The sequence below is a fragment of the Rhinolophus ferrumequinum genome (assembly GCF_004115265.2).
Source record: "Rhinolophus ferrumequinum isolate MPI-CBG mRhiFer1 chromosome 15 unlocalized genomic scaffold, mRhiFer1_v1.p scaffold_54_arrow_ctg1_1, whole genome shotgun sequence".
NCBI lineage: Eukaryota > Metazoa > Chordata > Mammalia > Chiroptera > Rhinolophidae > Rhinolophus > Rhinolophus ferrumequinum.
Window position 1 is genome coordinate 9,662,741 of NW_022680357.1, and position 25,997 is coordinate 9,688,737.

Here is a 25,997-nt window from a genome sequence, read left to right on the forward strand (position 1 = left end):
ACAAATTCAGTTATTTAGTTTTCCAAGAAAATATTAAAAAATATATAAAATTAGATGTTTTTAACCAAATATTTTTCACCATGTTTCAAATCCTAATCATTTAAATGCTTTCAGAGTGAAAAAAATTCCAAAGTGAATAAATGGGAGAAATAGAGGGAAAGATGGATGGATAGCTAGATAACTGCTTGATTACTAGACGGATAGATGGATGGATGGATGGATGGATGGATGGATGGATGGATAGATAATGTTACACTATGTCAGAAGATGAGTAAACAACATATATGTGCTTTGATTATGATGCAAGTAAATGACTAGATTGTGTTGAAAATGGAAACATATTATGTGAGTTGCATGCACACATATGTCGTACAGTATGGTTTACATCAAATCTCTTGTGTTGCTGTATTTGATGTTTGTTGCTGTGTAAGAGTGTGGGCTCTGGCTGGTACCACACCATCTAGGTCCAAAACTTGGCCCCACCAAGACTGTGCGTCCTCGGGTAGTTTCCCTAACCTGACCTCCTAAGTCTGAGTTTCACCATCGTAATGTGTGGCTAGTAACAGTACGTACATCACAGAGTTGGTTTGTAGGTTCAGTGAGAGGGAGAGCATAAAGTCCTTTTATGGTGCCTGCTCCATAAAGATAAGCATTTTCCATGAATTAGGTCACATGGGCCTTTTTTATGGCAACACACACATGCCATGTTGTGCAGCATGAAAGGCGCTTTTCTTGTATTGCACGTGAGCTCGTTACGGCATGTTGGGTGGAACGTGGGCCTTGTTTTCTGTGTGATGTGTGCGCATTTTCTCACGGTTCTTCATGTCTGTGTTTCATTTTAGGCTCTGCTGCATTGCCCATGCTGACTGTGTTTTGTCAGGCATGCATACACATAGCATGGCATCGTGTGTAGGTTGTTTTGTCATGTGCGTTCTGCTGGAATGCATACACTGCAACATCCTGCATCAGAATTTTTGGCATGTGGTAGCTATAGCTTATCGAGTGCTAGGAATGGAAGCCACAGACTGCTCTGTTCGGCCACGTGGTGCTCTGTGGTGCTTTTTCTGCCTGTTTTTTAATGGAATCAGTTACTAATATTTAAAAATCGAAAAGTTTCACATAAAATCACATGACTACTTTCTCTTTTACACAGGAAATGACGCGATAACATTGACTATGCATTCCCTAAGACAAAACTGAGCAGGAGTGGAGGAGGAGTGGCCCGCTGTAGGTAAGCATTGTGTCATCTGTCAGAGTTCCCTGCATCCTGTTGTTCCCTCACTGTGACACCCAGACTCAGTTGCCATTTTTCATCTCATCGGTGCTATTTTTCTCATGCCCAGCTTGCTTCACCCATTCCCCTCTCCTCTCTGCTTTCCACAGTCACCTGGGTTTGCATGCGCTGGCTTACGGATACCCAGAATCTGGATGCCCTTCCGGTAAGCCCAAGGAGGACTGATACATAAGGGGAAGAGGATGTGCAGAACCCCCACTCCTCCACCCCCGACCAGGAGTCAGGACTCCCTGGTTCTCTGGGAGCCCCATGCTTTCCTGGACCTCTTGCTGCATCAGGATGTAGCCGCCAAGGGCACTGACCCTGCTGATGGAGAAAAGCAGCCCCGGCCGGTCGGAACACACGCCAGTGAAACAGAAGCGCAGCTTCCAGTAGAAGAGGTGCTCCCAAATGAAGGTGATGAGGCTGAGCGCCATGGCAGCCGCCAGCATGTAGAACACGCCTGCCATGTTGTCGATGTCCAGCTGACTGCTCATCACCTCGTTCTTCTCGTTGTGGCAGATGCCCGTGAGCCACAGGGTCTCCAGCTCCTCCATCTCACCTGAACAGAAGACAAGATGCACAGGCAGTGAGGGCAGGGCGTGCACCCGGGGCAGACACGTGTGGTTTTGGGGCGGACGTGTGTGACTGCTCATGGCTCAGTGACCTGAAGGCAAATCACAGAGCTCCCTGCTTTGTGTCCACTCACTTGTTGAGTGAAGGTAGTAATGGAACAATATCTACGTAATGTTGTTGCAGGAGGATGAACTGAGATAATGCATAGAGCGTTGAACACAGTCCCCTCCTTTGTTTTGGTCATTATCATTGTGTTCTGCCCATGCTGCTTTTCTTATCCCTCCCCACAACACGCACCCAAGCCTGGAACAGGGTGCGTTCATGGGATGAACGGGCGGCATGCTACAGTGGGAAGACTTGCAGTCCAGTTATGGCTTTAGCCCTTACTAGCTGTGTGACTTCGGAACCTCAGTTACCCTGTCTGTGAAATGGGTATAATAGCACCGCACACTTCCTAGGTCTGCAGTGAGGACTGAATGAGCTCAGGCATGCAAAATTCCCGAATGCAGGAAGTTCTCGTCAACGGCAGCCTTCATGGATTGCTGTGAAGGAGAAACGCCCGGTGCAGTTCCAGGCACACAGTTGCCCTCAAATATGTTAGCTTCTTCTTTCCTCTTCCTTTAGAACATCCAGGACTATTCCAAAAGTCACCCATAAGCAGTGCTCTTAGGGCAGAAAGCATTCATTGAAAAGAGACATCCCAGCCAGCTCTGAATGGCCCTTTGCAAACTGAATACGTCCCCACTTCAGTCAGCCATTAAAGAAACAGGTGTGGTCCTCAATGGGAAAGAAAGAAGTAGGAGGCACGCTGAGCATGATATTGTCTCTCTTTTATGCGCACTTTATTCAGTTACCATTTAGGAGGAAATTCTCTAATCTAAATGTCTAGCAATTATACTAAATATCTAGCAATTCACTAAACTATGGCACTTATACTACGATACAGCCTTTAAAAACTATCCTTCAAGGACAGTAAAAATCAAGGCAGTTGCATGTGGTGTTAAATGGAAGGTAGGACTATATACACAGGGTGCCAACAAAATGCAGGCACATTTTAAGAAAGGAAAAACTTGTATTAAAATTGTAATACTCAATATACACCGATAACAAAAGATGACTACAAGTCATGTGTGTACATTTTTTTGGCAGCCCCGGTATATATGATCTCTAAGATGTAATAAGAGACAAGCAGAGGAAAAAAAAAGCCAATACTCCATGTTTATTTGATCTCTTTTGAAGAAGTTAATATAATGATTTAAAGATTGCTCTCATGTTGCTCTTTTTTAAGTTTTGTGAAATCTGTGTGTATTGCTTTTGGTTTGTTCTCACTCTTGACTAATCTGGGAACACAGAAATCTAAGTTGACAATTATTTTCCCTTGAAGATGCTATGAGTTTTCTTCTGATGAAGACTGCAGGTGTTATCAGAAGTCGGTTAATAATCTAATTGTCATTACTAGCTTTGCAATTTCTATTTTCTGTCTAATTGCTTTTGAGAATTTCATTTTGCCTTTGGTGTGGAGTCTAGGTGGGGATTTGTTTTATTTGTTCTGCTCTGGGCTCAGTGTGATTCTTCAATCTGATAACTCATAGCTTTAGTTCTGGAAAAATCTCACCCATTGTCACTCTGCATATCAACTCTCCCATCCTTTTAGAAACATTAATAGACATTATGTTTTTAGAGTAGTTTATATACAGAAATACTGAGCAGAATGTACAGAGGATTCCCATATATACTCCCTTTCTTCATCTCCCTCAGCTTCCCCTATTACTATCCAGCATTGGTGGGTACGTATTTTACAACTTATGAACCAATCTTGATATATTATTATTAACAAAAGTCCACAGCTTACATTAGGGTTCACTCTTGGTGTTGTATAGTTCTGTGGGTTCTGCCAAATGCTTATTGTCATGTATTCACCATTACAGTATGATCACACAAAACAGTTTCTCTGCCCTAAAAGTCCCCTGTGCTCTAACTAGTCTTCCCTCCCCATTCTCCATCCCAAACCCCAGCAACCACTGATCTTTTACCTGTCCTTATAGTTTTGTCTTTTCCAGAATGTCATATAGTTAGAACCATACCGTTGGAGGTCTGACAATTAAGTTTGTTGCAAACTTGTTGCAACGATGTTGCTAACCTTTTTTTTATATCAGAGGAATTATTCATGATGAATTTGTACCAACTGGACAAACAGTTAACCAAGTTTACTATCTGGAAGTGCTGAAAAGGCTGCATGAAAAAGTTATACAACCTGAACTTTTTGCCAACAATTCATGGCTCTTGCATCAACCATGCACCAGCTCACATGGCACTGTCTGTGAGGGAGTTTTTAGCCAGTAAACAAATAACTGTATTGGAACACCCTTCCTACTCACCTGATCTGGCCCCCAATGACTTCTTTCTTTACCCAAAGATAAAGGAAATATTGAAAGGAAGATGTTTTGATGACATTCAGGACATGAAGAGTAATATGATGACAGCTCTGATGGCCATTCCTGGAAAAGAGTTCCAAAATGGCTTTGAAGGGTGGACTAGGTGCTGGTGTCAGTGCATAGCTTCCCAAGGGGAGTCCTTCAAAGGTGACCGTAGTGATATTCAGCAATGAGGTATGTAGCATTTTTTCTAGGATGAGTTCACAAACTTAATTGTCCGACCTCGTATGTAGCCCTTTCAGACAGGTTTCTTTTACTTAATGGTATGTATTTAAGGTTCCTCCACGTCTTCTTATGACTTGCTAGCTCATTTCTTTTTATTGCTGAATAATATTCTATTGCATAGATGTACAGTTTGCTAATCCATCACCTGCGGAAGGACATCTTGGCTGCTCCATGTCTTGGCGTTTAGGAAGAAAGCTGCTATAAACAACCACGTGCAGGTTTTCGCGTGGACACCATTTTTCAACTCCTTGGGGTAAAGAAGCATACTGCTGGACTGTATGGTAAGATGGTGTTCTAGTTTCATAGGAAACCACCAAACTGTCTTCCAAAGTGGTCTCACCATTTTACATTCCCACCAGCAGTGAAGGAAAGTTCCTTATGCTCCACGTCCTTATCAGCATTGATGAGAGTTGTCAGTGTCCTGGATTTGGGCCATTCTAATAAGGTGTGTAGTGGGATGACATCGTTTTCATCGGCAATGCCCTAATGACACATAATAATCCTATCTTTGTTTTTTCTCCTGAAAATTTTGTTTAAAATATTCTGGACCCTCTCATTCTATCCCTCCAGGTTATTAACTTTGTTTTAATATTTTCCATTCTTTTATCTGTCCTGCAGTTAGATGATTCCCAAAGAGCTATTTTCCAGTTCATTTATTCTTTCATTAGTAATATTTAGCTTCGTGTTTCAGTTTTCATCTATTTTAATTGTGACACTCATATGGCTCTTTTAAAGTTCTGCCTGTTCTTTTTATCATAATCTCTTCTTCTGTTAGGATTTTTAAAACTTTCATACATTTCATAATTTCAAACCTTCAGTCTTTCAGATTATTCTGTTGCCCCCCTCCCTTCTCCCTTAGTTTTTGGGGTTTGAAATCTTCTGTATGTTGTGTGCCGACTCTCATGGTGGATTACTTCCCTGTGACATGTGTAACTTTTGATTATGGGCTAATCTTCAGCTGACTTGTTCTCTCCCTAACCCCCAGGGGTCGTCCAAGCACACTGGGCTAGACAAATGTCCCCACAGCAGGGTTCTGGGTTTGCTTCCGCCATGGTTCCAGGGACTTTCAATGTACCAGTTTTGGTATAAAACTTTTTACTGTAATTACTGCACCATTTAAGTAGTATACATTTAGACCTCCATACTCACTAGGGTTTTAATTTCTCACTCAGAGCTTCAAACAGATGGCAAGGCTTCTTGTACTTTCTTCGCTTTGATGGACATTTTTTCTAATCTCCTTTTCACAGATGTGTTGATTCACGGAAGCTCTCAGATTTATGCAGTGGTATCATTTTCTACTTTCTTTGCATGATTCAGGGACCCCAAGTGGATGTTAGAGCCCTGGTCTCCACCCCTACTGCTTATAACCCCTTAGGCTGCCACACCTCAGCTCAAAAGCACCATGAGAATGTCACATCCTCCTCTGTTTCTGGCACCTAAAAATTTCTTTCTTTCTTTTTTTTTTTTTACTTTGTGCATTTTGTGTGTGTGTATGTGTGCACATGCTTTTAATCCTGCATTGTAATGTGTCTGTAGCATGAAGAGGTTCGTGTCAGAAGTTTTCCATTGTACTATAGCCATATATATGTGTATAACATTTGTCATCAGGATTTTAAAAGCATACAGATTTATGGAAAGAAATAATAGGAAACATATCCCTTTATAAGTTCTTCACCCACAAGGAAGGGTGCTGGTTCATCAGTGGTGCAGGCAAAGGGATGAAAAGAAATATCTTGATTTCAAGTCCATTCCTTCCAACAGCCTCAAGTGCTTTCACAGTCACGAATGTCATGGGAGACTCTGTCATGTCATCTCATTGTCTACCCAACACAGTCACCAGCTTGTCCAAATCCCTCTGCCGGCTCCGTGCCTCAAGACTTACACTACTGTGTCCTCTTCTCACAGAAACACTAATGTCATCCTTTAAAAAAATTCAGTGTGCTGTTGACTTTCCCACTCCCTTTGGAATTTGTGAGGACACACACACACACACACACACACACACACAAATGCGTCTTTTCACCATGTTTGGTCAAGTTCCTAGCACTTCTTCTTTTTGGTGTTGTCCCAAAGACAGCCACATTCGCATGCCTGTAACAGGGTCAGTCTGGGTAAAAGAAACATCATCTGATCCCTTTCAGGATGTAAATATAAAGATTTTTCCTCTGTCTAAACAATACCTCTCTTTGAATAAGTCATCTGGTAAACCATATCTACATCCTGAAAGGAAAACAAAATGCACATTTCTCAATACCAATTACAGCTTGTTCCAATCATTTTCCACTTAATCATTTCCTGCCTTGTGGCTTTCTGCTACTAGTGTACTGAACTGTAGTTCAAATACTTCCTTATTTCTTTTTTAATTTACTCAAGTATATTGTAATCTCCTTGAGGGAGATCAAGGACCATGTTTTATGATTTTGATATTTCTCATGGCCTGCAGCACATAGTAAGCATTGAATCCATATTTTCTGTTTTTTTCTTATACCCCCAGGTTTAACTTGGGCAGCACTGCAAAAATGTGCGGATATGCTGGGTGAGTTTTTGTGCCATATAAATAGAGGAAACACGGAGCAAAGGGCACTTGCAGTGGACTGGAGAGTAAAAGGCTGGGAAGCATGCATGTCCTCAGCTAGCATGAAGCAGCACATGTCATTTTTCCAAGGAGCAGCAGTATGGCGTTTACTCCATTGTCAGTTCATCCATTACAAAGAGGCCACGATCGTGGTTGGTGTGGTCTTGTGAACTGGAGCTGGTAATGGGACAATTAAATGTCTTTCCTGCAGCAGACACCTTGCTGGAAAGATGAAAGCTAAAAGCTCTCTGAAAAGCAGATGGAGCCTGGGCAGCTTTGGGTCTGCAGACAGGCCCCCTGTCATCTTCCTCTCTCTATCTGCGAGCTGTCTCCCTCTCTGTTTATACCTCTAGTGACAGGACGCTCATGCATACTCGAGAACACCTTGGCATCCATGGAAGTTATACCTGTTCCAAAGTTCTTCCTGTATCTATCCTCAGGGAAGAAGACATTGCCAGCCGCAAGAAGACTCTGCTGGCCTCTGAGTTCCACGCCGTCCCTAGGAAGGCTGTGACATCCAGAGCGCACAGCAGGTGTCAGCTCTCTCCCTTCCCGAGCGTCAGTTAAAAGGCAGAGTGGTGGGGCTTCAAGAGGAAGGAGCCAGAAAGATGTAAAATCGAAAAGGGAATAGGAGAGAGTAATTGAGACAGCACTGTGTGTGTGTCTGAGACCTGCTTCCATTAGCTGCTTGGACGACGCTGCAAGATGCAGCATGAAACACACCGAGTGGGTCAGACCAAATCCTGTACAGAAAGGATACAGACGGTGCACGAGCAAGAAGTTTCTCACGTGATCCATCCCCTCATTTACAAGGTATTATAGAAACCATGGGTTTCACACTTGCAAGAGGCAATGAATGAAAATTCAAGTAAATCAGCAAATCACAAGAAAGAATATTTCAGGCAGAAAATACTAGAATGAGTGACAAAAGGGAGTGCCCCTTCACTGAGGGTTTGGGAAGCGTGTCGAATGACCCTGTGAGGTCTCGACAGTCACAGGAGGTAGTATGGGAATCAGACCGCCTGCCTTCCACTCCCACCTGCAATACTTATTACCCACCTGATCTCAATCCAGATACTCCTCTTATCTATCCATCCACTCACCTTCACTTACTTATTTTTCTATTCTTTTATTTAACAAAGTGGCATAAATTCTATTCCGTTTCAGGCGTGTTCTAGAATTTTCAAAAGAGTAAGCCTCCTATCAACTTGACATGGCCGGTGCCATTATCACACCCATTTCACAGGTGCGGCACAGAGAGGTTAAGGAACTGGTCCCATCTCTCTGAATGCCAGTTCCAACGCGTACCAAATGCATTTATGGCGTAGCAGTTTTGTTGGAAGTCAATGAGATTGCATGCACACGGTGCCTGGCACACACGTACTGCACAATCAGTATTTCCTGCCTGATGCCGGGGAAGCTGGGGGTGGGGTGGATCACATACTCCTTCCTGTCCCCTCACAACTCACAGAGTCTATGAGTCCAAGGATGCATGTCCCGAGAGAAGACTTAGGCCTCTAAGAAGAACCTGTTCTGTCCCAAGTAAGAGAAACCAGTTCCTTAGTTGGCCCTCAGAATTATTCTCCGCATCTCCCCAGGGGCTGCGATTGCTTTGCAGATTAGATTTCATTCTATTCTGCAAGATTGTCTGAGCACTGAGGGGACTGCTTCGGGAAAGGATTTTATAGCATGCAGTGTGTCTAGCCTTCAGACTTTCTGAGCATTTCTCCCAGAGGTAGGTTGTAAATAAAGTCCATTTTGAATCTGTACCCTTTAGGCTTCGTTCAGGGCCTGACAATTTGCTGAACCAGCTCCTAAAATCAGCCCCAGATGGACCCTTGCAGGCACACATCTGCGTATTTGTTCCCTTGGTTTCTGGCCACAGAGCCTGACCCTAGGGAGTGACGGTATGGAAAGAAACAGTGAGTGGTTTTGAGAAGCAGCGTTTGATGTTCTGCTTCATTTCTAGTCAAGAAAACGAATTCTTTTTGGTTCTCTGAAGACCTGATTTGGTTTTGCCTTACTCCCTCACGCATTCATTCACTCACTCATTCACTGAAGAAAAGAACATTTCTGAAGCACTTCTCACGTGGTTGGCATCTCTGTATTGTCATGCAGAGATGGGAACAACGGTCTTTGGTCTCTACGCGCCCAGAGTCCAGTGGGAGACAGTCATGCAAACCAGTCAGTAAGGCAAGATGAGATGACTGAATGTGCGCAGGGCTGGAGGCAGGAAGAAACATGGAGCTCCTTGAGATCAGAGCGTGGTTCAGAATTTTCCGATAGAAGAAACGATCAAAGGAGGGGCCTGCAGGGCAGGAGCCCATCGCAAAGGACTCAGCTTTCATGCTAAGGAGTTGGGGGTGTCCTGGGAACAGTGAGACCACTGGGTGAGACCAGCTGTCTTCTTGGTGGACGCAAGGTCCTTCAGCTGCTGTCCATGCTACGTGTGAGCGTCTCCTTACATGTAACACAAGGCAGTTTGAAGCACGGTGCTCCAGTGTGGAGGAGGGTCACCAGGAAAGTCTACCCGGTCACACAACTGCCATCGCTCGGTCCTGCTCCCAGAGGCGGCAGAACGTGCAGATTAAACTCCCCTGTTCCTAGGGTATGTAATGATTGGCAGAAACCCACTTGCAAACAAATGGCTGACAAGGGTCCATTGTAAATTCTCATCAGGATCACCATGGCCCATAACACCTCCTCTGGATGTACTCCCGGCCACAGGTATTGTGCTGAAAACCTGGCTCAGAGGTCTCCGTCTCTAGGAATTCTTCCCTGAATGCACAGGGATATTGGTCAGAGACCACAGCTTCTCCTTCCATGATATCGGGGTATCTTGTCAATAGAGAATCTGTCACACTAGAGTATAATTGTCAATTGCTTTTATATCCTCCCATTTGGAAGTGAATTTATTCAGGGTGGGGATCTTGTCTCATTCTTCCTGTATTCTCAGTCCCTGGCGCAGGGCTTGGCACACAGTAGGTGGATCCATAAAAGTGTGTTGATTAAATAAAACACAAGGCTTCTCTCCCCAATTAGCTTGTGATCCGCTGATCCGAGAATCAGCAAGAGCCCAAGAAAAAAAGAAATCTGTGAAGCCACAGGCAAAAAAGGGCTCAGGACTAGTTTCTGGCTGACTCTGGGGTGAACAAGTTCTAATCAAAATCTTAGCACCGAGTCCAGTGTTTCCCCACGGGGCACTGACTGCGTCTGCAGCCGAAAGACGTCAGCATGATGTTTCCACTGACCCATGAGGGTTTGCTGTGGACACCAAGAGGGGAACTGACCCCATTTCATGCTTCATGTCTTGCCCAGGGATTGGGCACTCTGGGTTTCTCAGAAGCCCGAATGGAATTGGAGTGGCACAGGAACAACATTCTTTGTAGAAAATCTAGGGCACCATCATCAGGAGGCTTATGTTCTCAATAACAGCTTCGGCCACTGTGAGCTCTGAACTGCAGTCCTGGGAGTGAGGACAGCGTGGGGTCTGCAGGGTTGAGGCAAACTCTTCTTCTTGCCCAGTTGCCCTGGAAGGAAGCTGCTGGTCAGATCCGGACTGTAGTCTGTCGCCTTGAAACAGAGTAAGGTCAGCCAGACCATCTGATCACTGATCTTGGAGGCTTGGCTTCATTAATTCTACACTCTCGAGTCTAAGTTAGGTGACCTTGGATCTAGAAATAAGAGCACTTGAAGCCTAGGACCTCTGTATCCATGACCTCCGAGGCTCACTGAACAATTTGCTGGAGAGAAAAAAAAATACTTTGCGTATGGGGGGGTTAGGGGAAAGGAACAGTACAAGATTCTGGACACACACAGACTAAAATTGGCAGCTAAATCTCCCTTATTTAAATGTCAGAATATTCCATTTCTGTATAATGCTGAGAAGTCACAAAACCAAAATAAAAATAGGGCTAGGCTTAAATGTAGCCAGCTAGATGCAGAGACAGGCTATCTTCAGCATAAATGTTCCACCTTCCCATTGAGGTCTCAGTTCTGGCAATGGAGCTCAAGTACTGCAGAATTCATTGTGGGCTGTCGCCATCTGGCTGGGATTACATAGGCCACGTGATCAGCTGTGCCAGTCGGAGTCGGGGAATCTTATGCATACAGGTCCCCAACCTGTGTCTCTTGAAGAAGAAAAAGGAAAAAGAGGAGAGGGAATTCGGTACCTCCCTCCAACGTCAAACAATGTCCCCGGTCACCGTTTCCCATTAGAGGATTTAGCTGGCAAGAAATAATTCTCAGGAGTAATGACTGCAGAAAAATTACAAGAAGTCCAGGAAATGCTGTGTATAACAGGCACTTCCGGAGTCTGCTTCACCAATTGGTCTCACACAGAGAGAGGGTCAAGTTGCCGTGACTTAAAAGGCATACACATCTGTGAGTATAAATGAATTCAGAGTAACTTTTCGACAATGAACATTTTCTCAATCAACAGTCCCCAGATTCCTGTGACCCATCAGGTGAGAGTATGAGGAATTTTAGTATCACAAAGGGGTCGTTTTGTTTTAAAAGGCTGTAGATATAAGAAAGAAAAAAAAAAAGAAAAGGACAGCAGTAACTCCACATCCCATGCCAAGAAATATCTTCTTCCTTTCAGCAGGTAAAATGACATCATTGCCTCTCAGTACCTTTTTGCTAGAAGTGTTGTCAACAAGCTCCCTGGGACTAAAATCATTCAGCCAGGGGAACACACCCGTCGTCCATTTTCTCTGCATTCCCCATCGCCTAGGACAGTACAGGGAGCTTACTGGGCACTCGACGTGGCTGTGCCATGAAGGAGAAAGAAAAGGGGAGAGGGAAAGGAAAGAAAAGGGGAAAAGAAGGAGGAAGAGAGCAAAGAAAGAGAAGGGAAAAGAACAAACAGGGAAAACGGGGCGCTGGTTCTTCTCTGGCTTCCTCTCCCTTTACCCAAGTCAGAAGTAGCAGACGGGGGTGAGACCCTGGCCACGGAGGCACGGCAGAGCATATGGAGGGGGAGAGTAGCGACACTCAGATTCCAACTCAGGAAAGTAGTGGGGTAGACATTACAGTCCTCTTGTCTCATTCTACTGATGACGCAGCTGAAGTCAAGTTAGAGGAACCAAGGTCATGAAATAAGGAAGCTGGAGAAGAAATCTGCATCTCTAAATTATTGGCTCTGATCGTACAGAGCCACATAGTCACTGAGGAACACACCTCGAGTTCAGTTATAGGAGCCTGCTTTACCTCTCTCCTAGAGGGTAGAAACGGCACTCGGAAATTAGAGGAACCACATGCATTGCTGGTTGGAATATAAACTAGTTGTACTTTTCCTGAAAAAATGGAAGTTTCTACTGAAGTGGAGTATATGCACACTCTATGAGCCAGCAGTGTCATTCCTAGGTGTATTTCCAAGCAACTAAGTGCCTCCATGCATCCAAAATGTGCAAGAGTATTCAAAGCAGACAAAAAGTAGAAATAACAAAACTGTCTATCAAAAGCAAATGTGTAAATAAATTGCAGCATATTCGTACAATGCAATACCGTGCAGTAATGAAAAAGAATGAGTGCATTAATATGGATTAATGCCATAAAAGATGCAAATGAATATAATGTTGTATGATTCCACCATTTAACTGACGTTCAAAGGGAGGAAAAACCTATCCATGATCGTGGCAGACAGAATGGTGGTTACCTTTGGGAGGGTGGGGAGTGGCTGGAAGGGACGACGGGGAGCTTTCTGGGGTGCTGGTCACATTCTAGATCTTGATCTGGGTGGCACTTACACCGTTGTATAGAAATTAATTGGACACTGAGATTTGTGAAACATAATGCATGTATGTTACAGTTTATAGAAGGCAACAAAAAAGAATAAGAGTGACACATTAAAGGTGTAAGGTATTCTTCCATTTTGGGGGTCAAGAGAGGGAATAAGAAGGGAAGTGGACAGAAGCAGTGTTTCTAAACAGGTAAAGAAACACCTTTTTAAGAAATATAAACTCTTTGCACAGAAAGAAGAATCTTAAAGGATAAAAGGGTATGAACTATGTTCAATGCCTCCATATTGTTGGAATCATTTTAAAATAATTTTTTAAAATGCATTTTGGTTTTTACTTTTATAATTTAAGCCAGAGGCCATCCATCTTTTTCTGTAAAGGGCTAATTACCAAAACTTTTCAGCTCTATGTGCCATATGGTCTCTGTCACGACTGCTCAACTCTGGCCTGGCAGCACAAAAGCACCCATAGGCACACACAGTGCACGGATGGATATGTCTGTGTTCTGACAAAATGCTATTTACACCAAACGGGCCGTGAGCCATGGCTAGCAGAATCTTGATGTAAGCAATCAAAAAAGGAAACAGAAGGACTTTTTAAAATAACAATATGAACAAGAATAAATCCCAGTTTACGGAGATCCTATCATTGTTATACCACCTATGATACTGATTGGATGGGTACTACATCAAGCTGTATAGATCACCACTCACTCTGAAGTTGGCGCCATTGCAATCCCCAACTGAAAGAGGAGGAAACTGGCCCTTCAAAAGGGTAAGTAATTATCCCAAGGTCATGGAGCAAGTAAAGATCATTTCTTGTATTTGAACCCAAAGTCTTGGTTCTTAGCTACAGCCCATGAGGCTACATGTATCACCATTTTTGTGTGAAATATTACAACCAAAGTTTTAACAAATTATTAAGATACATAAAATGTTCATTAAAATTTAAATGTAAAAATAGTTAAAAGGCTAAAAAAGATGAAAAGACCACTTGCATTCCCCATCCCCACTTTCATAGCATTCAAAGGAATTCAAATTAAGGCAACCCTGAGTTAGCACATTGCAGCTCCTAAAATAGCAAAAATAACCAACGATGCTCAATGCTGCTAGATTGTTTAAAACTTGGTACATTGATTCATTATTAATTGTACTTTTAGATGGGAACAAACCTTTGGGCATTCACACGACACTATAAATCAAGACCCCTTGAGATATTAACTTTTCAAATTCTACATTTAAGAGTTTGTTACAAATAGACAACTCAAAAGAAAAAAAATAGCATGAAGATGTTCCTTCCATCATTATCTATACCAGCAAAAACAACAGAATGTTTAATATTAGGAAAATAAAGTAATGGAATATGGTTTAATAATGGTTATGACATTTTATGCAAAAATTAAAATAATCGTTGAAGACCAGATATGTAACAACATGAAAAAATGTTTAAAATCTACTGGTAAGTGAAAATAGAATATAAAACTGTACAAAACCAATAATTATTTAAAGAAATGTGTGTGCAGGTGACAAAGACCAGGAGCTAATATATATATTGAAAACAATTATGTTCAGACAGTGCCTTGGGGTGCTTTTATATGTATATTATACGGCCCTTCCAAATCGAAGTGTTTAAAAAATGTAGATGGGGAGGGATTTGGGGCCACTGTTCATCCATCCCGTAAATCCTACACGAGGTTCTGAGATATCAGTGTTTGACTTACCAGCAAGCCATTCGTGATGTTATTGCAACTCTGATGGTGCTCTGAGCATTGGACTTTCCCTAGTTGGAGCAATTCAGTGCTTGTCAGGCGCGACTTTGGCACTGCGACCTTGTGTTAATCCTGGTGTCAGATTGGTAACAAACACTGCAACTGCGGATCTCAAGGGACCTGTGGGGAAAGTGACTGCAACGGACGCAGACGAAGACCCTCCGAGCTCTAAGTCAGAGGAGAGTCAATGGCTCTCTGGGATATTTATGGATTTTATCTGTTTCTCATTTTTCCATTATTATTCCAAATATGTCTCCAGTTAAAATTAGGAGGGAGATAAACAAGTCTAATTTTTATGGTACCATCTGGTCACAGGCCACAGTAGAAGCAGTTAAGCTCCTTATTGCTAATCTGTGCTTAAGATTGACACTTTCTTCCTTTGAAAACATTTGATTTCCGAATGAGTCGTTTGCCCTGGACTTAGTTTCTAGGTCACAGGATATGACAGTTGCTGGGGCACCAAAATGGTCATTATCACTCGCTTTGGGTTTATATCATCAAAGCTGCTATTTTGTGTGTCAATGGGGTTTGTGTGCATGTAAAAGTCATCCACACAGAGAGGAAGCAATAATGAAATCATAGGAAAAACTCAGACTCGGTCAACCCACCATCAGTAATGGTATCTAGCCACACTCCCAGGGGTTTCAAACGGGACCATAATCCACACACATAAGGGATGAGCCATCGGGTCCAAATCAGGTTCCAGATCGAATTTAATCAATCAAAGCACTCAATCCTCGTCCTCCCCAATGTGGGTCTTTCCATCTTGCCTGCTTTATTCTGATGCTGTTATCTCATGAAAACGAAATCTTTGGAAGTAACAAACACTTTCATGTCTATTTTGTTCTTTTCTGAATGAGGAAGCGTAACCTGGAAGCCTGTTGGACTACTTCTGCCATTCACAGTCCACTGCCCGTCACCCACGTTCCTTACTGGGTGGGTTCCACGGTATTTATTCCTCAGGTTTCCACAATCACCAAGGGCTCTGGATATGGAAACCCAGTGAGCAGCCCCAAGAGGAGGAGGAGGAAGAAAACACAGGGCAAACATCTAATTTCACCATCAGTGATCCGTTGGCCACTGACATTTGTATCCATGACTTACTTGCCAATCAGAGAATAAACGCTTTTAAGTGCTAAATATTGTTATTCTAAAGAGTAGTTCTTAAATCTTGCTGTGTACTAAAATCCCCAAGAGAGGGTGTAATAATGCCCCAGGGGGGTGAAAATTAGGTATTACATTTTTCACAGGCTCCCCAGGTGAGTCTGATGGGCACAGAAACTCACAGCATCTCTTAAGTAAAGTAACTGTTAGGGGCAGTACAGCAGGGGTCGTTAGTCATGTTTATATCCCACCACCTGGAGCCTTGAAGCAGCTCAGCTATTCTTCGTTGAATGAATGTCTACAGGGAGAAGGAATGAATGAGCAAATGGGTAAATATACTGGGGGGCTTTGTCAATGGCACCCAGTCTTCGCTTAACCCGATTAGAAAGTTCACGATTTACAGATTAGCCTAGCTCAGCCCAAACTGTGATTTCTGCCTTTGAAGTCTCAATTTGATTAAAACATGTTTAGCAAGGAACAATAACTTTCTGAAATGCCAGGGATTATGCAGCTCGGAGGAGCTCTGTGGGGAACAAGCAATTTGGGCAACTAAATTGGGTCTTTGTGAGCCTGGAAAGGCTGCTCTGCAAGCCTATATCGGGCCGAACATCTGACTCCTCTTAATTACATTCTGTCCTTGTTTCATTCCTTCTCATCTCTGGCTTCTGGGTCCTGAGTTTTCCCCTAACTGCCAGGGTTGGATGATCTCAAAAATGAGGCTGAGCCTGTTCCCGCGGTGCGGTGGCCCAGGGCATGGACGAGTCTCCTTCTCCACAGACAAATGGAACGAGGATAGGTCATTTTCCCACCCACAATCTCTGTTGCCACGTGATTTGGCCTGGCGTCATCTGTAGGGGACTAATGCTGTCCCTTCCGTGAAGGAGAAAGGCACACTGAGTCTGGATTCTCACTGATCGGCATTTAAATCGCAGCTTTGCCCCTTTCCAGATGAGAAAACCTGCCTTGGATGTGTATGAGGGTATCACAGATAAAGAAGAAGCTGCACTGCAGAATGGTTAAAGCAACACAGAACCGGGATCTGGAGCCCACTTGCCTAGGTCCCTGTCTCAAATGTGCCACTTACTAGCCTGGACACCTTACTGAACCTACTCGTGGCTCAGTTTCCTCATCTGTAAGAAGGGATTAATAATCATAACTCATGCCATTTAATCGTTTCGAGGACTAAATGATTAATACTTTTAAGGACCACGATTATTTGCGACCCATCATTATTCCTCCATAAGTGTTACCTATTATTATAAATGTCTATAAAAATCACAATGATGGGCCGGCCCGGTGGCTCAGGCGGTTAGAGCTCCCTGCTCCTAACTCCGAAGGCTGCCGGTTCGATTCCCACATGGGCCAGTGGGCTCTCAACCGCAAGGTTGCCAGTTCGATGCCTGGAGTCCCACAAGGGATGGTGGGCAGTGCCCCCTGCAACTAAGATTGAATATGGCACTTTGAGCTGAGCTGCCGCTGAGCTCCCGGATGGCTCAGTTGGTTGGAGCGCGTCCTCTCAACCACAAGGTTGTCGGTTCCACTCCCGCAAGGGATGGTGGGCTGCGCCCCCTGCAACTAGCAATGGCAACTGGACCTGGAGCTGAGCTGCGCCCTCCACAACTAAGACTGAAAGGACAACAACTTGAAGCTGAACTAAGATTGAAAGGACAACAACTTGACTTGGAAAAAAAAGTCCTGGAAATACACACTGTTCCCCCAAAAAAGTCCTGTTCCCCTTCCCCAATAAAATCTTTTAAAAAAAAAAATCACAATGATAATGGTAGCTGTTGAAAGACTTCCATTTAGAGAAATACAAAACTGTCTCTTCCCCTCAAAAGGGTTCTCAGAGTCTCAGCACCTCCCCTCCCCCAAATCCCCCATCCTTAATTTGGAGTTTATCTCTTTAAATGGACCAAAGATACTGGTTGCAATAGGGTGTCGCTGAGTCATCTGAGGACACAGGGACCTATGTCACGAAGAACTGCTGGCAGGGGAAGTCAGCGGGTGATAGATTAGACATTTCTGAGGCAGGAGTGAGTCAGCTGGTGGTCTGTGTCCTGCTCCACCACGGAGCCGAGATGGGGCAGTGGACACTCTCAGACTTCTCCAGTTTTATCAGCAACGTGGCGAATGCTCCATTGAACAAACGCAGCCTGCTCTGTGGGTGCCCAGGCTGGGCACTGCCTGCCTGAGTCGTCACCGAGCACTCATCTCTCTCTAACCTCCTCTCCACTCCTTCCCTTCTTTGCTTCCTCATCTCTCCTCCTCCTCCTCCTTTTTCTTCCCCATCTCTTCCTCCGTCCCTCTCTTTCCTTCCTTTCTCATTATTCTTTTCTCTCTGTCTCGATCGCGTCCCCTCCTCTTATCTCCTTTCTTCCTTTCCATTTCTTCCCCTCATACGTCTCTGCCCCTCTTGCCCTCCCCATCCTCCTTGCCCTTTCTTACTTCCTTTTCTCATCGGAATCGTTTCCCTTCCCTCAGGAGAACTGGACAACGTACAACTTTAAGTCTTCTCTACCCTCCTTCTCTTTCTCCAGACAGTCTAAGACCAGGAGTTATCATACTTTGGCTAGAAAGGGCCAGATAGTAAATATTTGGGGTTTGCAGGTCATGTGGTTTCCATGGCAATCCCTCAACTCTGCCACTATAATGTGAAAGCAGCCACAGACCGTACCTGAATGAATGGATTTGGCTGTGTTTCAATAAAACTTTGTTTTCAAAAACAGAAAGTTGCTGGATTTGAGCCATGGCCATAGTTTTGGCCATAGTCTGCCAACCCCCTAAGAAAACACTCTTCCTTGTTTACCCACTTGGTCACAAACCATAAGCTCAGTGATAATTTATGATCCGCTCCAGTTCTAAAAACCAGGAAATATATCACCTTGCTGGTTACATCCATCCCAGAGGATTTGTGTTAAAAAGAGTAAGTAAAACAGGGATACAGATTACGATTGCTCACCAAGTAGATAAGGGAGGGATCTGCCACTGCTTTACAGTGACTACAGGCTCAGAGGCTGGGAAACACTGTCAGATCAGACAGTGATCTAGCGATTAAATCCTGTGTCTCTCTCTCCCTAGAGACAGCTAATGTCCTTTCTAAAGAAAACAGCACCCTCTTCTTCAGAGAAGATAATTTCATTCATGGATTAAGCCCGGGAAAAGTACATTTGTAGTGTTTTCAAATAAATTCATGTGTTTATTCATTCATTCAACCACTTTTATTTGAGCACCTACTGTGTGCCAGGCTCAGCAGTGAATCCTGGGGGAAGGAAAGGCAATGAGAACTGGCATGACAGTGTATGCCCTCAAGGGACTGCACTGCAGAAGGCCGGGCAAGGACATAAACACGTCAGCAATGAGTAGACATCTGATATGTGCCAAGCACTGGGCTACTGTCTTCATGTTTGTTCTTACACTTAATCCTCAAACAACTCTGATTTAAAGACGAGGAAAATGGAACTCAGAAATCAATTTCCCCAAATCACACAGCTACGAAGGTACAGAAGCTTCTGGGTTACCCCTTCACTTGTCTTGCGTTGGTAAATGCCACAGTAAAACTAGAAGCATGGAGCGAAAGGAGTTTACAGTGTCTGAAGGTATCTAGTTTAGAAGCTGTCAGCTTTAAGGACGTCTTCGTGGAGGGGCCATATGCGCCGAATGATGGGCCAGATGTCAAATCAAGAAATAGGGTTAGGAGAAGAGGGAAGAAGGAACGCCACTTTTAAAGGAGGTTCCATAGAAGACTCCATGTTTACCAGAAACAACTTCAGATAGCGGAATTTCAGATGCTCCAGGAAGTTGAAAGGGGAAAGCAGTTAGGAGTGAGGGGGCCTTCAGCAATTTCCACAACCCACACTGCCAGAACATTCCTCAGTCGGCCGTAAGAAGATGGTCTACAAAGGTCGCTCACAAATGTATCCATCCTTGGAGGGGCAGCCTCAGCAGTCATGCTCACCCCAGCTGCAGGGGAGTCCAGCTCTCCAGAGACTCAGACGTCAGCCCAAACATACGAAGCTGGGAAGCTGACAAGGGCAGTGCCAAGGACATTAGCAACCCATCCAGTGGCTCAGAGCCATTGAAGAGAATCCTAATTAGGTACACAGACAACTTCTGTAATCACACAAACACTCTCTACTCTGCTGGCAGCATGGGATCCCACGCCATCGAAAGCCATCCTGCATGCTTCGGGAAAAGAACAGCCAACAAACAATGGAACCAGGGACATTAACACTGACTCATTTGGAAGTAGGGAGTGGGTTTCTCTATGGACCCCCTCCAGTTCTCCTCCACTCCAAGATCTGTGAGCATCATTATCCTGGACTGGTGCTTTCCAAAGCTCAAGTCAACTGCATCAAGGTTCCTTATAAACACAAGAGCAAAGTGTGTGGTCTCTCCCGATGTTAAAATGACTGCTTGCAAAGTTATAGGACAAAAGGGACAAAGGGAATGGACAGGTACCCAAAGTACCTATCCAACTGAAATGACATATGGTATCCTCCAACTATATGAGATCGATTTTATATGCCCCAATATAATATAACTGGGGTCTCTAGCTAATTTTAAAACTGGGAGAGCCCCAGCAAATTGCGTTGAGTTGGTCACCTATTAATACAATATTAACAAAAAAGATACAAGTGTCGTTACCTTTCAAATATTTCCCATATGATACCTATCATATTACCGTGTTTCCCCAAAAATAGGACCTAGCTGGACCATCAGCTCTAATGCGTCTTTTGGAGCAAAACAATACAAGACCCAGTCTTATTTTAATATAAGACTGGGTCTTTAATATAATGTAATGTAATGTAATATAATATAATATAATATAATACAATATAATATAATATAATATAATACTGGGGGGGGTCTTATATTGACTTTTGGTCCAAAAGACACATTAGAGCTGATGGTCCGGCTAGGTCTTATTTTCAGGGAAACATGGTATACATCTAAATATGACGTAATTACAATGGGATATACCGTGTTTCCCCGAAAATAAGACCTAACTGGAAAATAAGCCCTGGCATGATTTTTCAGGATGACATCCCCTGAACATAAGCCCTAATGCGTCTTTTGGAGCAAAACTTAATATAAGACCCAGTCTTATTTTGGGTGAAACACAGTACCATATAATTTATAAAAATATATGATAAATACATATATTTAATTTTATTTGTTCAATGAACTCAGACTAGATACCAGGGACAAGTAATGTATTTCTGAGTTTAAAGATAAGCCAAAAACCATGAAAACTGAGCAAAGTACAAAATGGAAGTTTAAATGTGTCTCAATGCTAAAGCATATTACTTATAGCTAAGGTAATCGGGACACTGGCGACCAAGATTGGTCCCAGCAGCATAGTTTAATGGAAAGATGATCAGAACTGGAGTCACGTGAATTTGGTTCAGTTTTTAACTCTATAAAAATCTATCCAGGGTGTTGTCCACAGCCCAGCAATGTCAGCGTTACCTGGGGGCTTGTTGGAAATGCAGACGCTCAGACTTCCCCTCCCCCACCTACTGAAACAATCCCCGGGTGATTCCTAGTCACATTCAAGTTTGAAAAGCTCTGATGTAGTCCACTTAACCCAACCAAGCCTCATTTTCCTGCTCTGCAAAATGGAGATAATGAGATCAATTTCAGAATGTTGTATGAGTTACTAAGATCATCTGTGATGTACTTGGCATGGAGCTGGACCATTGAGCGTGGGCTCAGAAACAATCGTTCCCTTCCTTTTTTCCAGCATCACTTGCTTCTGAATAGTATTATTATACAATCTGTCCTCCTCAATATCTTTTTGCTGGCCTCTATACATCAAAAGGCATTTCCCCTCTATGATCTCCCTTCTATCTCTTCAAATCCCAGAATCACATCAAAAAATTACAAAATCCATGAGATTGGTGGGACCTATGAGATCTGCTGTTCAGCCTCCCCTTTGGATGCCATTTTTTAGGTCCCAGACTTACTCATTTTTTATGTTCCCACCCAAGTGCCACCTTTCAGGTGCCAGGGAGACACCAAGTACTCAGTAGATACTTGCTGGTTGAGGTAATGAATGAGGCTCTAGGAACACTGGCCTGTTCTATTCTTGGTCTAAATATCACTGCACTTGTTTTCTTTGTGACTTTTTCAGTCCTTTTATTCTATTTAAAAATAGAAAATTAGTATATCTCATATTTCTCCTTGACTACTCTCACCTGCCCAAGACATCTAAGAATGTACATGTATATATTAATTTTTATAAATATGAATTCTTATTACTATGTTCATATTTTCAGATCGGATATTTTAAGTTTATACATGACCAACCAACTGGACTGTAAGTTCCTTGAAGGAAAGAAGAAAAAGACTGCGACATCCCCTTTTTGGAACATCAGTGCCTAGGAAGGTATATGTGTCAGTAAATGTTGGATATTCATGACCAAGGCTGAAAAGTATCTATATGTGTTATTACTAAACTACTGTGAGCAATGATGCCCATGGCACATACTACTATTTCAGAAAGGACACGATTATATAGGAAAAGGAAGGTAGGCTCTTATTAGGATCCTGTGCATCTTTTTAGGCAGATCAATAGCCCCTTTTCTAGGGAAATGCCTGGAGGGCTTCACGTAAGAGGTTCCCCCAATAACCAAACACTCCACTTAAAGATTACATTTACACAGCTCATTCGGAACCCTTTTTTTATACTTTTGACACTCATTAGACTTGTAATCGTCCACCGAAGCTACTCTATAACAAGAGATAAACACTCCATTCTAGAGGATGAATAATAATTAGGTACTGCTCCACACTGTGCTCTTCACAGGTCTAATTTTAGAGCATAATTAGTCCTGCTGGAGCTGCATAAAATAAGTGAAATATTTATGCAGCTGTGTTAATTCATGTATTTACTCCTAGAGAGACAGTCAGATTTGGACATGACTTTCCGGGAAGATGATGTTAAGATGCTCCCTGGAGCAACATCATTTTCTCTCCGATGTCTTTGCCTCCAGATGGTCTCCAAAGAGGAAGCCGAGAAGACACCTTTCCAACCCCAACAGTCTGACCAGGAAAGCAACGGGCCAGGACAGATAATATCCATAAGAATTTAGATGCTCTGCTAGTATAAGGAACACATCTCTGGCCTATCTGGATGCCTTTACTTTTTACTTTTTCTTTGCCACAAAGCGGAAATTTTCTGTTCAGCACCACGAAGACTGTTTCCATGATACAACTTGACCATATTATCGCCAATACAACACTAAATAAGGTGGTGACGGTGATGATGATGGTGATGACGATGGTGGTGATGGTGATGATGATGGTGATGACGATGGTGGTGATGGTGATGATGGTGGTGATGATGATGGTGATGATGGTGGTGATGACGGTGATGATGGTGATGATGGTGGTGATGGCGATGGTGGTGATGATGGTGATGGTGATGATGGTGATGTGATGGCGGTGATGATGGTGATGATGGTGGTGATGACGGTGATGATGGTGATGGTGGTGATGACGATGGTGGTGATGACGGTGATGGTGATGATGGTGATGGTGATGGCGGTGATGATGGTGGTGATGATGGTGGTGATGATGGTGGTGATGGTGGTGATGGTGATGGTGGTGATGGTGATGGTGGTGATGATGATGGTGGTGATGATGGTGATGATGATGGTGGTGATGGTGATGGTGGTGATGATGATGGTGGTGATGATGGTGATGATGATGGTGGTGATGGTGATGGTGGTGATGATGATGGTGGTGATGATGGTGGTGATGATGATGATGATGGTGATGATGGTGATGGTGATGGTGGTGATGATGGTGATGATGGTGGTGGTGATGGTGGTGATGGTGGTGATGATGGTGGTGATGATGGTGATGATGGTGATGGTGATGGTGGTGATGATGATGGTGATGATGGTGGTGATGATGATGATGGTGATGATGGTGATGGTGATGGTGGTGATGATGATGGTAACAGCTAGAATTTATTAATATTAAACCATTTCTATTTCCAGGTACTGTGCTTACCTAAGATCCTTACATGCGTTCTCTCATTCCATCCTCACACCAACCTTATCGGGTGAATATTTTTGTACTCAGTCACAGATGAGGCTACGAAAATCACTTCTTTTAAAGAAGTATTTATAAATGGGATAATACATTTAGTTCAGATATGCACTAAAGCACTCCTTCTTAAAGGGTCTATAAATCTCAAGTGTCTAATTAGCCAATTTTGACAGACATCTTAGAGAATGGAATGTTACAAGAGTCTCACATAATTGATCCCCTTCCAGAGTTAGGCCTCTTAAGTAGAGTCTTTGCCCCTTACTAGCTAGGGGACTCACAAGCCCTCTGAGCTTCAGTTTCTTCCTCCATGAAATGGGTATAAGTGATAGTTCACTTCATATGGTTGTTCTAAGTATTAAATTAAAGAACATGTGTAATGTATTCAGTTTGGTGATTGACATATCCTATTCCCTAAACACGTTGCTGTTTCATAACAGATGCTGCAAAAGTGACAGTAATGGTAGGTAGGAGTAGAGTTAGAAGTCAGTATTCAACAGCTACCATCATGTTTTAAAGTTTCCTGTCAAATGAAATACATCCCAACACCAACCATTCATCCATGTGTGTATTTATTCATGCAATCCTTCATTGACCAGTTCTCTGTTATGTTTAGGATTCTGTGGTGTTGACTGCAGGACACAAGACTCTCGTGTACTGAACAGTTCGGCCCATGTAGGGTAGCTTAGGCAACCACTCTGGGAGATGGGACAATTAGCTCCAATTCTTCACCCCTCTCGGTGTCCACACCCTTGTCACATAACTCCCAAACTCCTCCCATAAAAGGTAGAGTGCACCTCCGATCCCTGGACCTTTGACTTGGCCATCTGACTTGCTTTAGATAGGTTAGTAGGTGCGAATATGACAAAGCCGAGATGTGAAATGGACATGTGTAGTTAGGTGTTCCTTTTAGCGCTTGAGACACAGCCAAGACAAGAGCTTCTCCTACGTGGCTGCTGCCCTTGGAGACTGAAACCCAGAACATACACATGCGGAATGGAGAGCACACAGCTGATCCATGGGCTTGCAGAGGGAGTAGAGCCACACCAGCCACCACAGCCCGAGGCAGGGCTTCTCCACTCAGCCTGCACCCGTGAGCAAAACAAATGTATGCCTCTAAGATTTCACACCATCGCTGACCAACACAGCCACAGAGCTCTATTACACAGTGGAGAAGATGACTTGTGATCTGAGGACGGTGCAAATGCCCAATAGGGAATTCACGGAATCAGATGTCCTTCTTTGGGAGTCAAATGCAAAACACATTTAGATTTCTTGAGGGCACTGGGAGAATCTAGGGTTCAGTTCTGGGAGTAGAAAAAGGAGGAGAAGCTACAAGGGATTGTGTACTTTGTTTAAATTCACACCAATCTTCTGTACAGACCACTGTCCATTCCAACACTACATCTGGCCATAGTGGTTGCCAGATTTTCCTCTCCAGGCTCTAGACAGGCCTAGCACATTCTGTAACCACTCTGAAGGCAGCCTCCACTGGTTTTGAGTGGAGCTCCTGCCCTCTGCCCTGAGTTTCTGTATCCTACTCATACTTACTCAAGTTTTCAGCATGAACCTGCCATCTCTGTGGGCTTTGCTTTTCCTATCTCAGTGCTGGCAATTCAGAGGGAAACCGACTTGCCACTTGAGCAGGACTCTACAAATAATGCCTTGGAACTCCAGGCTGTGGTGAGATCACCAACCAGGAAGTGAGAGCAGGACAGACAGAAGGAAATGCTGCTGGAGACAATGTCAGTCCAATTAGCTCTACCGTCCCATAAATGCCACAATCCCATTAGACGGTAAGCCACATGTGGGTGGAAACTGTTTGTAGATATATTTTTTTGCATGATAGAAAGTCAAGGGGTGGACTATAGTGAAAAACCCATGAGATTTCTGCCCACTATTCCTTTTCTGGAAGTTGCCTCTTTCATTCCTTCACAGGATAATAACAGAAGCTGTTGTGTTAGTACAACACAACCTCACCCTTTATTCACTCTAGATGGGTCCAGGAAAGAGCCCTTGACCCAAAATGCTTCCTCTGGAATTTGAAATTTAGAGTTTAGAGATGAGGGACTTACATCAGGCTGGTGTGTAATGTCACTGTTCTGGAGCAGAGTCTCTCAGTTCCAGCACCACTGGAGGTCGGATCATTCTGTGTTTGCGATATGGGGGGCTGTCCTGGGCACAGCCAGCAAGCATCCCATACCCCTGGCCTCTGCCCACTAGATGCCAGTAGCAAACAGCTTTC

At 43.6% G+C, this 25,997-nt stretch overlaps 1 protein-coding gene across 2 annotated transcripts in view; it reads right to left on the reverse strand.

Annotated features, from left to right (window-relative positions):
• GRIN2A (glutamate ionotropic receptor NMDA type subunit 2A) overlaps positions 1-25,997 on the reverse strand; it is a 437,303-nt gene that overhangs the window by 14,933 nt on the left and 396,373 nt on the right. For both annotated transcript variants that reach the window (XM_033101646.1, XM_033101647.1), the window contains one exon: positions 1,597-1,835. In XM_033101646.1, the coding sequence (XP_032957537.1) occupies positions 1,597-1,835 (239 nt within the window). The remainder of the gene's footprint in view (positions 1-1,596; positions 1,836-25,997) is intronic.